At 48.0% G+C, this 14,460-nt stretch overlaps 1 protein-coding gene across 1 annotated transcript in view; it reads left to right on the forward strand.

The window, feature by feature from the left end:
* Positions 1-2,676: 2,676 nt before the first annotated feature.
* The window catches only part of LOC135221193 (putative pre-mRNA-splicing factor ATP-dependent RNA helicase PRP1), a 171,045-nt gene continuing 159,261 nt past the window's right edge, over positions 2,677-14,460 (forward strand). The window contains exon 1 of the mRNA XM_064259015.1: positions 2,677-2,833. Within this exon, the coding sequence (XP_064115085.1) occupies positions 2,693-2,833 (141 nt within the window). The 5' untranslated portion in view covers positions 2,677-2,692. The remainder of the gene's footprint in view (positions 2,834-14,460) is intronic.

Consider the following 14,460-nt stretch of genomic DNA (forward strand, 5'->3'; position numbering starts at 1 on the left):
ATTGTTCGGTAAGTATACAATAAAACTTCATTTTAATAATGAAAATTTCATACTTCTGCTCGCTAGAAGAAGATCCCAGAGCCACAGCGATCGATGCCTTCCTCATGAATTGGTCAGGCATAGATGCATACGCCTTTCCCCCATTCAAATTGCTGGGGGAAGTAGTAAGGAAATTTGTGGCATCGGAGGGAATGAGAATGACTCTAATTGCTCCCTTTTGGCTTCCCGAATCTGGTTCACAGAGGTACTGGAATGGACGGTGGAACTTCCCCAAATCTCTACCAGACAGGACAGATCTGCTCAGACAACCCCACTTCGAGAGGTTCCACAAAAACATCCAAAGTCTCTCCCTGACTGCCTTTCGACTATCGAAAGACTGGTCAGAGCGAGAGGCTTTTCAAAGAAAGTGGCAACTTCAATTGCTAGAGCCCGCAGAGCCTCTACCCTGCGGGTCTACCAATCGAAGTGGGAAGTTTTCCGTAGATGGTGTAGGTCGAAGAAGCTGTCCTCTTCCAATACCTCTGTAACCGAAATCGCGGATTTTCTCCTCTTCTTAAGAGAAGAATCCAAATTGGCCGTATCAACTATCAAGGGATATAGGAGCATGCTCTCAGCTGTTTTTAGAAACAGAGGGCTGAATCTCGAGAATAATAAGGATCTTCATGATCTCATCAGGTCTTTCGAGACTAAGAAATTGAGATCGTCGATTCCCCCGAGTTGGAACCTGGACGTTGTCCTAAAGTTCTTGATGTCGGACAGGTTCGAACCTATAGATAAAATCTCATTCAGAGATCTTACTAGCAAATGCATATTCCGTGTTGGCTCTCGCAACTGCTAAGAGGATCAGTGAATTGCATGCTTTGGACTCTCGGGTGGGATTTAGAAAAGACTCGGCTGTCATTTCTTTCCAGGATCTTTTCCTAGCAAAGAATGAGAAACCCTTCTAAACCTTGGCCTAGAAGTTTCGAAGTCAAGGGACTCTCTTCTAGTAGGAAGAGAGTTGGATCGGTCCCTTTGCCCAGTCAGGACCTTAAAATTTTATTTAGAAAAGAAGACACAGCTTCAGGGATGTCGACAAGGTCTTTGGTGTTCGGTAAGAAACCCCAAGAGACCTATGTCAAAGAACGCACTGGCATTCTTTGTCAGAAATGTAATTACCGAAGCTCATAGGAAATTGCCAAGAGAACTCTTTAAAGCTGCTGAGAGTGAAAGCTCACGAAGTCCGGGCTGTGGCAACTTCCCTTTCTTTTTACGAAGAATATGTCCATGAGAAACATTTTAGCAGCAACTTATTGGAGGTGCAATTCAGTATTTGCATCCCACTATTTAAAGGATGTTAGAATAACATACGATAAATGTTTCGCTCTTGGACCTTATGTATCAGCGGATACTATGCTGGGAAATGGAGCAGACGCTGATCCTTAAATTTGTTTTTATATTTTTTAATAATTAAGTTTTAATATTGTTGTTGAGTTGTGGGTTGCTTGAAAGGATGTTCGGGGATGACTCCTTTCAATCTTAGTACTAACCCCAATGAGGATCAGGTGATCGGGATTAGTGTCGTGCTCTATGGATCATGCCAATAGGCCTAAGGTGTTTTGTCATGTAAGTGGATAGGACCCCATTGACAAAGATCCTAAGGTTCTGAAAGCGTAAGTGGGTAAGACCCTGTAACAGACCATCAAGAACTCTTAGCATGAGGTCACTACCTCGCTGAGGCTCTTGAAGCGATACGGGCTCCTAGGCAGTAGCCATGAAGTCTTTCGCTAACACAGGTAGGAATCAAGGTTTTTAATTTTATTACCTACAACATATGTTGTTTCCTGTCTATTTCAGTAGATTAGCTGTCTCTTACCCTCCGCCAAAGGTGGCCAATCAGCTAAGTATATATCTGACAGGTAAGTTGAATGCATAAAAATGTTATTGTCATGATACAATAAAGTTTTATGCATACTTACCTGGCAGATATATACGGTGTATGGCCCACCCGACCTCCCTCAGGAGACAGGTGGAAGAGAAAATCTGTCTTAGAAAACGGGAATGAGTCCTATTCCCGCCACCAGCGGCGGGGCGGTAGATCACCTGACCTACCTGTAGAGTGTGCCGCGAAATTCGAATTTCTATCGGGGACGACGGAGTCTATAGCTAAGTATATATCTGCCAGGTAAAGTATGCATAAAACTTTATTGTATCATGACAATAACATTTTTATTTTTATTTATTTTACTTTGTAAAATATGTCATATGTAGTTTGCATAATTAAATTTTTTATTCATAGTATAATTTATTCGTACTGTTCTTATACAGGCAGTCCCTGCTTATCAGTGGGTGATACAGTTTTATGGGGCTTGTCTAGTGCCATGATTTTTGCTGCCGAAATGTGCCAATAATAGAATAGTGGTGCTAATAATAGAGTATTGATGTCAATGCATACCCAAGAGAGGCGCCATTAAGTGGTTATCGGCACCAAAAATCGCAGGTTTTCGATTGACAATTTTCACTTATCAAGCTGTCAGAATGGAACCCATCAGATAACCGGGGACTGCCTGTATTAACAAAACTAAGTGGAATAAGATTTCATTTTTAATTATTAATAAGAGTTCCCTTTTAATTAAAGGATTATCAATCATTTGCATACAACACAATTGTACGTGGTTAGTGGAATTTTATATCATATTGTTTCTTTCAGGAAATGGATGTTGCTTTGGGTCAAGAAGTAGGGTATTCTATTCGTTTCGAAGATTGCTCGTCTTCAAAAACTGTTCTAAAATACATGACTGATGGTATGTTGCTGAGAGAAGCCATGAGTGATCCTATGTTGGAAATATATCAGGTATGGAAAACATTTCCTCCTCACTAGGTCTCTCAAATCACAGCTCCTTGCATGATACTGCCACCCTTGCAGCTTTGTTGAATTAGAATTTAGCTGTACTCCTCCATTGATAAATGTCCTAATTTTAAATGGGGATTGCAAAGCCCATCACTTACTGGGAACAGGCTTAGTTTTGACTGTCATATTATTTTGAACGTGATTGAAATTTCCATACCTATCAAAAGTATTTTTTAAATTCAAGATGAATAGTGCCCCAATTTTACCAGGTTAATTTGAGAATAAATTTAATATCATAACACGTATTGAAAGATATCTTAAAGTGTTTTTGTATACAGTATCCAGTAGACTGTATGATTTGTTTAAGTCTACTCATGGCCACTGGCTAGTGATGTAACTTAGGGAATTTTTCTTTAGTATTTTATTAATTTGCTGAGAATTAGGCTTGATATTAAATCCTTTTCTTGTTAGCAACAGTAATTATGCCTACCCCTAACAGTACATGCTACGTACCTAGCCTAGCCTATGGTGCTCAGTCAACCATCGTATTATGACCGAATTGGGTGTACGTAGAGCAGTTATTTTACTACAGTATATATTTAAAAATGAAAAAAAGTGCGTTGAATGGTATGTTATTTAACACTGAACTTATTTAATTGTTATTTATGTTTATTGCTGGGTAATATTTTGCATAAAAAGGCAAGGTTAGGGTAATAACTAGTGGTCATGAACGAATTAATCCATTTTCAGTTATTTCTTATGGGAAAAATTCATTCAGATATTGACAAAATCGCATCTTTTCGCTTCTTCTAGAATGAATTAACGAGGTCCTGGGCTTATGATAAGGTAGATTTTTATGTACTTTCACTCTATCATTGAGACCCCTCCATTCCTCCCCTCTGAAGAGATTAAAAGAAGAATGACAAACAAAACATTCACTGTTACCCACCCATTGGGCGGGGTTGGGTTAACTATTGGGAGCATTCGTTAGCGATTCTTTCAATTTTAACTAGTCAAACCTCCACCAATTAGTCGCAGTTTAGAGAGTAAGTACCTAAAAAATATCATAATCATTATTTTCTAATCCTGAGCATCCCATGTGACACCATTTGTCATATTTAGTACACAAGGTTCACACCTATGTCTTTCTCACAACACTCACGTGGCCACTTTCCAAATTATACATACTTTTTTCTTTGCTCTTCTTGCTAATGACCATGTGCTTTGGTTTCCATAAATTGATAATTTCATTCTTCTCTTTCTGTTTTTCCACATTTCCTTCATCCCTTTCTCAAATTCTGCTGTTAGTTTTAGATCATATGCAGAAAGTAGCTCCCATTATCCTTTTTGGCATGGCTTTTTAGCTACTACTTTCATTTTTATGATGAATAGCAAAGGGCTCAGTGCTGATCCTTGATGGATACCAACATTTATCTTAGATTTTTTGGTGATGACTTTAACAGATTTTTTGGTGTTAAAGTGCTTAAAGTGCCAATTAAGTGAGTCGCCATTCAAACAGAAGATTGAATGGCTGCCCGGCAGACTGTCTCGTTCACCTGTTCTCCACCAGGTGTGTTTCAAATGGTTTAGCTCTTTTCAGAATTATCCTTGCTACCATTGCGCATAAGCTACTGGTTTTTTTTTTTTAAGTTTCGCTGTTTTGCACCTGCTTACAGAATTATTTCATTTTCCTAGAATGTCCTCTATCGGAAGCAAAACCAATAATATCAGGCTATGTAGGAATGATTTTTTGTGTGAGCAGAATGTTGGAATTTGAAGTAGATCAATGATCGGTTTGTACCGGCTGCAGGGTTACACAGTGTGATATCAAAACTAGATATGGCCAACGAATTTTACAGGGGAACTGATTTTAAGACTTAATGCTTAAATATGCTAGATATAGGAGTTACAAGGAGCTACAAGGATTAGGATGTCAAAAAGACTTGTTAGTCCATCTGAGAGACATCGTGTGCTCACTTATCTCTAGGAGCAGGTTTTACTGTTCATTCAGTGTCTTAATGATTTTGTCTAGCTTTCTTTTAAACTTCCACACTGTTGCTGTTTACAACTTCTGGTGGCAGTTTATTCCATGTGGCACCATGTTTCACATATCTTGTATCTAAAGAAGTTCCCACAGTGGGATGTGTTGTATCGTTTCAGTTCTAGTTTCCATCCATTATTTCTTGTCTGGTTTTCGTTTAAAGTAAATAGGTTTGTCTACTTTTGTTATGCCTTTCAGTATTTTAAATGTTTCTATAAGTTGTCTTTGCAATTGTCTTGTTTCTAAGCCATACATGTTTAGTCTCTCTAGTCTTCGGTAACCTATTTGCCTGACAGATGGGATTAACTTTGTGGCTCTTGCTTGTACCCCTTCTAATCTATTGATGTCCATTCATAGTGTTTGGTGACCAAAAACTGTACTGCATATTCAAGATGAGGTATAACTATTGATGTGTAAAGCTGCAGCACCGTTTCTTGTTTCTGTATTTGAACTGCCTCTATATGTATCCCACTAGTTTCTGTGCCTTCTTTTCAGCTTTTATGCAGTTTTATGGATTTTAAGTCCTTGGTAATAATTCTTGTTCTACACTATTTATGTCATTCCCAAGCAGCATGTAGCTGGCATGAGGGTTGTTTGTTCCTATTTGTAACAATTAACACTTACCCATGTTGAAAGGCATTTGCCATCTCTTTGACCACTCTCCTATTTCATTAGATTGTTTCTTGAACGTTCCACTGTATCTGGGTCTGCTGCATTTACACCTCCTGTTAGTTAAGCCTACATCAATGTAAATAAAAAGAAGAGAGGGCCAAGGACAGAATCCTGAGGAACTCAGCTTGTTACATCTGCCCATTCTGATTCTTCACCATTTGGTATTCAATTGTTGCCTTATGTTTGGTTCAATTTACAACACCTACCACTGGCTCCCATGTGCCCAGCTCTTGCTCCTGCGCTTCTTGCTCCCGCTCGTTCATCATGCACCTGTGATTACTGTAGACTTGCAACACTCGGCACCATTATCTTCCGGACTCTCCTTTTATACTCTGCAACAAGCTCGTGCTTCAGAATCGGACGACCCCTCTCTTGTTCCGTTCAAGGCTCAGCTCACAGAGGTCCTGAATTGTCAGGAAAGCTCCTCCTGTAGGAGATACCACCACCCAGACTGTTATTAACTTATCCCCTGTCTCTTCAGAAGACAAAGAAGATACAGAAGACTGCACGGCTTACTTCATACAAGTCTCTTCTTCGTTTTCTCTTAGGGAATTATCCTGGCTTCTTCTCGCCAACCACTCCTTCATCTCTTGCCTCTACTTTCCTTATGTCTAGGCTCAGCTTGATCTGTCTCTTTCCCAAGATGGTGCTTTCTACCACATCTAAGCAATTTGTTAGGACTTATACCTATCAGTTCGAACTGACTTATACCTATCAGTTCTTCCCCACATAGTGCCCCTTCATCTGCAGCTATCCTTACTCTGACTAGGCATTTTGTTAGTGCTAGTATTGACTTCCTTTGTAGCTCCACCTTCTGCTCCCCTTTTGGATTGAGAAGTTAGAACATGAAGTTGACATTATTTTAAGTTCTGTTATTAGTTGAACTGAGTTCATGACAGAACTGTTCCGAAACCTTCCATAATGTGCTATTGTTCCGATGCGAGATACTTACCTCGAACCATTTCATAGGAGATTCCCGGATGTCGATCCGGGTCCGACCAGAAAATTCTGGTTATATGCCGCACCCAGGTCAGGCCTATGCCCCAGGGGTCGGAGACCAAGCCATCCTAATGACCTATAGTCAGTCCTTCTCTGGTCGCAGGAGCGTGAATACGCCCCTGCTGTCCGGTGTCCGGCCCTTATCCTTGTCCCCGTGTGTGTGCTTTGTGTGCGTGTATCGTGTTTTTGTGCGATGTCGGCCTCGGAGCCTCAACGTCGTTGCCCCGGTCCTGAAGGACGGGCTTGTGGAGCTTTTCTCTCGCCCCCGCCCCTCTGATTGATCCTCATTCTTTGTGTAATTCGTGTAGGGGGGGGGCGCTTGCTCTAAAGACAACACGTGCTTGGAGTGCATTTCTTGGTCATCGTATCAGTGAGATTTGGCTTCCACTAAGAAGAAAAAGAAGTCTAAATCTTCTTCGGCGAAGATTTCGCGGGGATCGAGGAGTGAGAGCAGCAGCAGAGACGGCGGCGCCCCTTCTCCTTCGGTATCGTCGGAGAGGAAGTCTCCCGCCTTGCTACAGGTTCTTTCTCCTGCCCCTCCCAGCGAGGGGCCTAGGTGAGTCCGTTGCCGGGTCTCCCCCAGGGGGGGTCCCGCCCCGAGATCGTTTCCCCAACAGGTGGTACCGGAGGCTTCCGCGGTGCTGAGGGACTGCTGGTCGCGGTTGCAACTCCAGGGCTCCCCGTCCTGGTCCTCTCTCTTGGCATCGGTGCAGGGGGGGGACCCGTCCCTCCCCTCTGCGGAGCTTCCCGCTTCGGCTCTCCCCGCTTCGTCTACGGCTCTCCCCGCTACAGCTCGCCTCGCTGCGGCCCCTCCCGCTCTCGAGCGGAGCTCGCCGCTCGCGGCCGGACCCGGACCGGTTTACCCGGTCACGGATCCACCCAACCACCCGGCTCCAACCCTTTTCCCTTCTGCCGTTGGGGATGTCTTTTCCCCCTCGTACTCCGGGCAGATCCCCAGGTGAAGGACGATGCATTCCCGTCCTGGGGCTTCCCGTCTAGGGGACAGGAGGAGCCGGGAATGGCCTTGGGGGCGGCCTTCAGGGGCGGTCCCGATGTGATAGAGGTGTCCCCGACGCGGCCGAAACGCTCCTCGCGTTCCCCCCGCGATGGGAGTCGCCGGAGGAGAAGCAAGAGACGTCGGGATTCGTCAGGGGAGAGGAGTTCTTCAAGTTACTACTCAAGGGAGAGATCCTCCCGTAGGAGGAGACGCTCCTCCAAGAAGAGGCGCCGTCATGGGAGACGTAGTTACTCCTCGTCCTCGAGCGGCTCTTCCCGCTCTCATCATCGTAGCCGGGATCGTAGAGGAGTGACCCAGGCGTCGGGACATCTCCCCCCAGGGGCGGAGGCGTTCTTCCCGAGGGTGGCCCCCACCCCAATGGCCCCCAGGAAGGTCTCTCATGGGGGGTTCCCAGCCGTCTCCCTCCCTACTCGTCCCTCGGTCCCGGTGGATCCTGCCTCGGTCTCGTCAGCCATAGGGTTGGCCTCCATGACCGAGCGGGCTCCCTTCTTCCGTGTTCCCACACGATTGTCGCCTTCGCGGATGGAGCCTAGAGCCGATACCTCCTTAGGGGGGTGCAGAGCCCCTCCACCGCTCAGGTATGAGTACCTCCTCGGGATGGGTTTTCCAGGCGTTCGGGGGGCATCCCCCCTTGCAGGAGACCGTGTGTTGCAACGGGTTTAGGAGCCCCTCTCCGGGGAGCTTCTCCAGCTTCCCTCCAGCTAGGGTCTGGGGCCTCTCCTCCGTCGCGGGACGCTGAGGAAGAGACCCTTATCCAGGAGGTACTCCAGAATGCCCTGGCCCGGAGGAATTGGGTCCAGTGGATGAAGGTTCTGCGTTTCAGGAGAGTCCTCTCTCTGATTAGGTCCATGAACGGCTAGAGGAGCCAGCCCGACGGTAGAGGACAACAGATCCATGGCGGTGGACTTTCTGTTCAGGGATCCAGAGGAACCCAAGCCCTCTCTCAGCCTCCCTAGGTCCACCAATACGGAGAATGCCCTGACCGGTGGTGGAGAAACTCATTGCAGGGCCCTCCAGTAACTCCTTGCGTTGGCACTCCTCTGCTTAGACTACTCCCAGCGTCTAAGCCGAGTCAGAGGAGGCTATATGGTCCGGGAGGTGCCCTCTCCTTCCCCAAGATCCGTGGAAGGTAACTTGGCAGCCCTAGCGCCCGACTCTCGGAAGAGAGGCTCACGTCGGGACTATCGTCCTTCTCTCACCAGGAGGCTATGGCTATGGAAAGTCACAGCGTGGACCTCGATTCATGTGGCTTGGTTAGATCTGTGGTCCGGGGCGGTAGCCAGGTTCCCCACCCTCCACGACTTGAGGGACGAGGCCTCTCTTGCCCAATTCAAAAGAACTAATTTTGTCCGGGGGGTAACGTCCTTGGGCTTCCATCACGACCCAACTGGTCTCGTCCTGGGCGAACTGGATCTTGAGGAGGAGGGATTCTGTGCTAGCCAAACTCCCTAGGAGCATTCCTGAGAGGGAGCTAAGGACCCTTCGAAACGCCCCAGTGGAAGGAGCTGCTCTCTTTCCGGAGAAGCTGTGGAGGAGTCTGTGGAACGGGGGAGGGAGGCCCGGAAGGCCAAGCCCAATCGTCGTATAGGGCCCCTCCCCTACGTCAGTCGGTGCCGAAAAGACCTAGTGAGCGGCCGGAAACCTCAGCATAGGACCCTCTCGGCTCCCCCCACGGAATCACCCCTGCGGAACTGGAGAGACCAGGGAACTCAGCCCTCCCCCAGGACCCTCCCTCCTTCCCAGGCACCCTTCAGGCCCAGACACCCTACTTCTTCCAGGAGGGGTCGTAACAACCGCTTCCCTAGGAGGAAGTAGGAGTCGAGGCCCTCTACCGTGTCTTTCGCCACCGGTGGGGAGTTGCCTCTCGAGCTGTTGGCAGAACTGGGAGGATCTCGGAGCCGAGCCCTGGACATCCAGGTCCTCAGGGACGGTTACCGAATCCCCTTCCTAGACCAGAAGCCTCCCTTGACAGGGGAGCGGCCAATCTGGCCTCTCAGCCCCGGAACCCTGTGCACAGGGAGGCCCTAAGGCTAGAAGTTTCAGGCACTGCTGGAGAAGGGAGCCCTCCAGCAGGTGGTGGATCGCTCCCCCGGTTCTTCAGTCGACTTTTCCTTTCCTTGGTGGTGAAGGAAGTCGTTCAGGGGGGTGGCGACCGTCATAGACCTTTCGGTCCTCAACTCATTCATCCTAAAGACGCCCTTCAAGATGGAAACACCACGCTCGGTGCTGGCTTCCGTGAGGCAAGGGGATTTCATGATGTCCCTGGATCTCAAAGACGCCTACTTCCAGATCCCGGTACACCCGTCCTCCAGGAAATACCTTCGCATAAGTTGGGAGGACCGGACCTTCCAGTTCAAGTCACTCTGCTTCGGACTGGCAATGGCCCCCCCCGCAAGTGTTCACGAGGGTGTTCTCCCTGGTGTCGTCTTGGGCCCACAAGAGGGTATACGCCTTCTCAGGTACCTAGACGACTGGACTACTCCTTTCCCCCTCAAAGGTAGCGCTTGATAGAACAGAGAGACGCCCCTCCTGGCATTCTGCAAAAACCCTGGGAATCATGGTGAACTGGGAGAAGTCCCTTCTAGCTCCCTCCACTAGGATGGTGTACCTGGGATGGAATTGGGATACAGAAGTGGGGCGAGCTTTCCCCTCGGGGGACAGGCTGGCAAACCTCCGAAAAATTGCCTGCAACTTCCTAAGCCACCCCCGAGACCGGCAAAGGAGTGGCAAAGGCTTTTAGGCCACCTGGTCTCCCTGGAAAAACTAGTCCCCCAGGGAAGGCTGAGATTAAGGCCACTACAATGGGACCTGAAAGTAGGGTGGTCCCAGAAGGAGGAAACACCTCAAAAGCCGGTTTCCATCTCACTGGCAGCAAGGAAGGCCCTCGGTTGGTGGCTGAATCCTGCAAACTCTCGTCGGGGTGTGCCCCTCGGGTCAGTGCCCCCTCCCGGAGATGCTCCTGTTTACGGACGCGTCGAAGGTAGGCTGGGGGGCCCACCACCTTGAATTCCCTCTCAGTGCGGGGGATATGGTCGCAAGAGCAGAGCACCTTCCACATAAACAAACTGGAGCTCTTGGCAGTAAAGCATGCCCTGGAAGCATTCAAGGAAGCAGTGGGAGGACACTCGGTGTGTCTGATGTGCGACAATGCCACAGTGGTCGCCTACGTCAAGAAGCAAGGAGGCCTGAGATCAAGGGATCTCTGCGGATTGACGGAGGAGATCTTGAGCCAAACCGAAGCCCTTGGGACCTCCTTGACGGCAAGATTCATTCCCGGCAAGAAAAACGTAGTCGCCGACGGCCTCAGCAGATGGGGTCAGGTGGTGGGATCCGAATGGGTGTCCTACACCCCGAAGTAGCGAGGGAAAACTAATAGGGAAGTGGGGCTCCCATCCCCTGGACCTGTTTGCTACGAGGCTAAACACCAAACTGCCGGTGTACTGCTCCCCGGTGCCGGACCCAGCCGCGTTTTGGGAGGATGCGTTCCAGCACCCGTGGGACGGCCTGGACATGTACGCTTCCTCCCTTTGCAGTCCTCAGGCAGGTCCTCAACCATCTAAGAAAGGCGAAAGAGGCGGCCCTGACGTTGGTGGCGCCTTGGTGGCCGGACAGGGAGTGGTTCCCGGACCTTCTAGAGTTGGCCTCTCTTCCTCCTTGGGAGCTGCCCCCCAGGCCAGACCTGTTAAGACAGCCCCACTTCGAGAGGTTCCACAGGAACATTCCAGCCCTCTCCTTCACGGCTGGAGACTATCGAGCGGCTGTTAAATAGGAGAGGGTTTTCTGGGAGGGTGGCTTCTCACATGTCCAGTTACTTGGGGGAATCCTCCGCTAACATCTACCAGGCAAAGTGGAAGGTTTTTGGGGCCTGGTGTAGAAAGCGTAACCTGGAACCTCTCCGAGCGAAGATCCCAGACATCGCAGAATTCTTGACCTACCTGAGGTTGGACAAGGGCCTGTCAATTCCAGCAGTCAAAGGAGCCAGGTCCGCATTGAGCCAGGTCTTCTCCCTGAAAGGGCTGGATCTGGGGAACTCGAAGCCTCTGTCCTTGGCTCATAAGGAGCTTTGAGCAGAAGTGCCCTCCCAGCGCTGGCTTGGTTCCCCGCTGGGATGTTGCAATAGTTTTAGATTCCCTGAGAAGCCCCGTTCGAGCCGCTCAAGGACATCCTGGATAGGGAGCTGACCCTCAAGACAGTGTTTTTCTGCTAAGCCCTGGCCTCCACGGAAGAGGGTGGGGGAGCTCCACGGCCTCTCGTATGTAGTGACCCACACGAGGGGATGGAAGGAACTCTCATTCAGGTTTGTCCCCTCCTTCGTGGCTAAGAATCAGAACCCCTCGAGCTCGGATCTCAGGTTCGTGGAGTTTTCCATCCCTGCCCTCCCGAAATCGGACCAGCCTAAGGATCTCCTTTTCCTTTGTCCGGTGAGGGCAGTTCGGAAGTACATGGAAAGAACAGCCCGGTTCAGGCCGGAGGTAAACAGAATCTCTTCGTCACCACGGGAAGGGTGAAGAAGGCAGCCTCGAAAAACACCATCTCCTTTTGGCTGAGAGAAACCATCCGGAGAGCCTACGAGAAGGGGGGCCTTTCCCCTCCAGAGGGAGCCAAGCCCCATGACATCAGGGGAATTGGGGGTGTCCCTCTCATTCTCAAAGAACATGGCAGTGGACCAGGTCCTGAGGGCAGGAGTCTGGAATAGGCAGTCGACATTCACAGCCCACTATCTAAAAGACTGCACGAGAAGGTCGCTCGACGCCTTTGAGATTGGCCCCGTGGTGGCAGGCCAGCAACAGGTCTAGGTCCCCTCTCCAATCTTCTTGGAGTGGACGGGCCGGTGTGTATTGAGTGTATGTGAGTGTGTGTGGTTTTCCTCAAATCCCCCCTAATCCTTATCCTTGTTATCCCTGGGCCTTTGGTTGGAGCGAGGAATCCAGGATACTCAGGTAAGATACGCAGGAGTGCGTATGGTTCTCAGTACAAACCACAGTTTTACATGTCAAGGTTTGGTTATACCCGCACCAGGCTTGCCTTGCACCCCTCCTAACCAACCACCCACGATAACGGGCTGGGTTGAGTTCTAAGGGGAGCAGTCGCCCCTCCTCTGACCTATCACCTTTGGGGGCCCGTTCCCTCCCTAACCCCTAACCTTCGCCCTCCTCCTAAGGGGTAAGTCTCCTATGAAATGGTTCGAGGTAAGTATCTCGCATCGGAACAAATCACAAATTCTTGGTAATTTGTATTTTTCCTAGCGATACTTACCTCGAACCATGGAATTAGACTCCCGCCCTTCCAGCCCCGCTGAAGCTTAGGGAGACACCTCGGAGTGGAGTAAGAAGGACTGACTATAGGTCATTAGGATGGCTTGGTCTCCGACCCCTGGGGCATAGGCCTGACCTGGGTGCGGCATATAACCAGAATTTTCTGGTCGGACCCGGATCGACATCCGGGAATCTCCTATGAAATGGTTCGAGGTAAGTATCGCTAGGAAAAATACAAATTACCAAGAATTTGTGATTTTTCGCATCCCCCTATTAGAAGTACGGTGTTGGTGCCGATCATGTTTGTAGCCAGCCAGGCCATGGATTGCCCTGTGATGGTGGGATTTTGCAAAAGAGTCAGCTACCAGGGAACCTGGTCAGGTCTTGGGGCGATGGGGTTCTGTGCTCTCCAATACCTTTCTCCCTTTTCACGGTCTGAATCTTGTTGATTGCGTTTGCCTAAGGACTGTTTTAGTACTGTGGTCCCCTATATTTGCAGAGGATGTGTACCAGACATCACAAAAAGTGCATTTTATGATGAAATTGATAAAAGAAAAAAGAAAACAGGAATTTGTGGATATTTCTCAGAAAAATACAGCAAATAGGCAAATTTCCACGAACAGTGCGGGGGAATGTTTCAGAGAGAAATCCACGAATGTGTGAGTCCGTGAATCTGGAGAACGCGAATATGGGGGGTCCACTGTAAACGTTAATCTTTGCTATGTATGCAACTTCTGCCATCATGAGGTTGTTGGCACCAATATGACTAATTATATAGGTAAAGATAGCACCAATGGGACTAATTATATAGGTAAAGACAATTTTATTAAAATAATGTGTCTGTAGCGAGTTTTACTTATTCTGATGCTATGTCAACTCAGTTGATGGTTTAACCAATCTTTCATATTTTGCTCATTCTAAATCCTTGTCTGCTAACCTATTCCTCTTTCTCCATTGAAATGCACTTGTTAGTTCTTTGCATGCTCTTTCTTTGGCTGTCTGCAAATCTCTTACTTCTGCCTCAATTAATGTTTCTCTTTCCAAGTCCCCTGGAGGTTGATGTTTTTGGATGCCCATCTCTTGGATCTTCAAGCAATGTGTATTTGATCTCAGTAAGAATGGTGTCCTCATATTAACTTAATTCAAACTAAAGGAATTTTTTTTTTTCTCAGTTTCCAACCAATTCACAGCAATCCCTTGAAGTATGGACATCTGAGTTCATGTCTGACAACACAATTCCCATTGCTTGTTTGAAGAAGCAAATACCCACCCATTCAGATTTGCTGTATCATTTGGCCATTGAAGTTATTGTCTGGGCAGAGCAGCAAAATGTAACTCTCTCATGTTTGTATAATAAGGGCACAAAATATGGTCACTAACCCCCTTAGTAGTAAGTCTCAGGTCGTTCCCTAGGTATGGTAATTGTATGTGGATGTCAGATGGTGATTTGGTAGGTATTGGGACTTCTAATTGACCCTATTTTTAGCATTGGTAAAAAAATAGAATAAAATAAAAGCTCTTCTATTTCCTGCATCAGCTGGACCTGGTAGCCTGTGGAACAGACAGTGCTGCAGACATAAGACAACCTGTACATTTATGCCTTTCCTACCATCAGTCTCCTTGAGCAGGTCATGGTAAAATTCTT

This window comes from Macrobrachium nipponense, chromosome 2 (genome assembly GCF_015104395.2).
Source record: "Macrobrachium nipponense isolate FS-2020 chromosome 2, ASM1510439v2, whole genome shotgun sequence".
Taxonomy (NCBI): Eukaryota; Metazoa; Arthropoda; class Malacostraca; order Decapoda; family Palaemonidae; genus Macrobrachium; species Macrobrachium nipponense.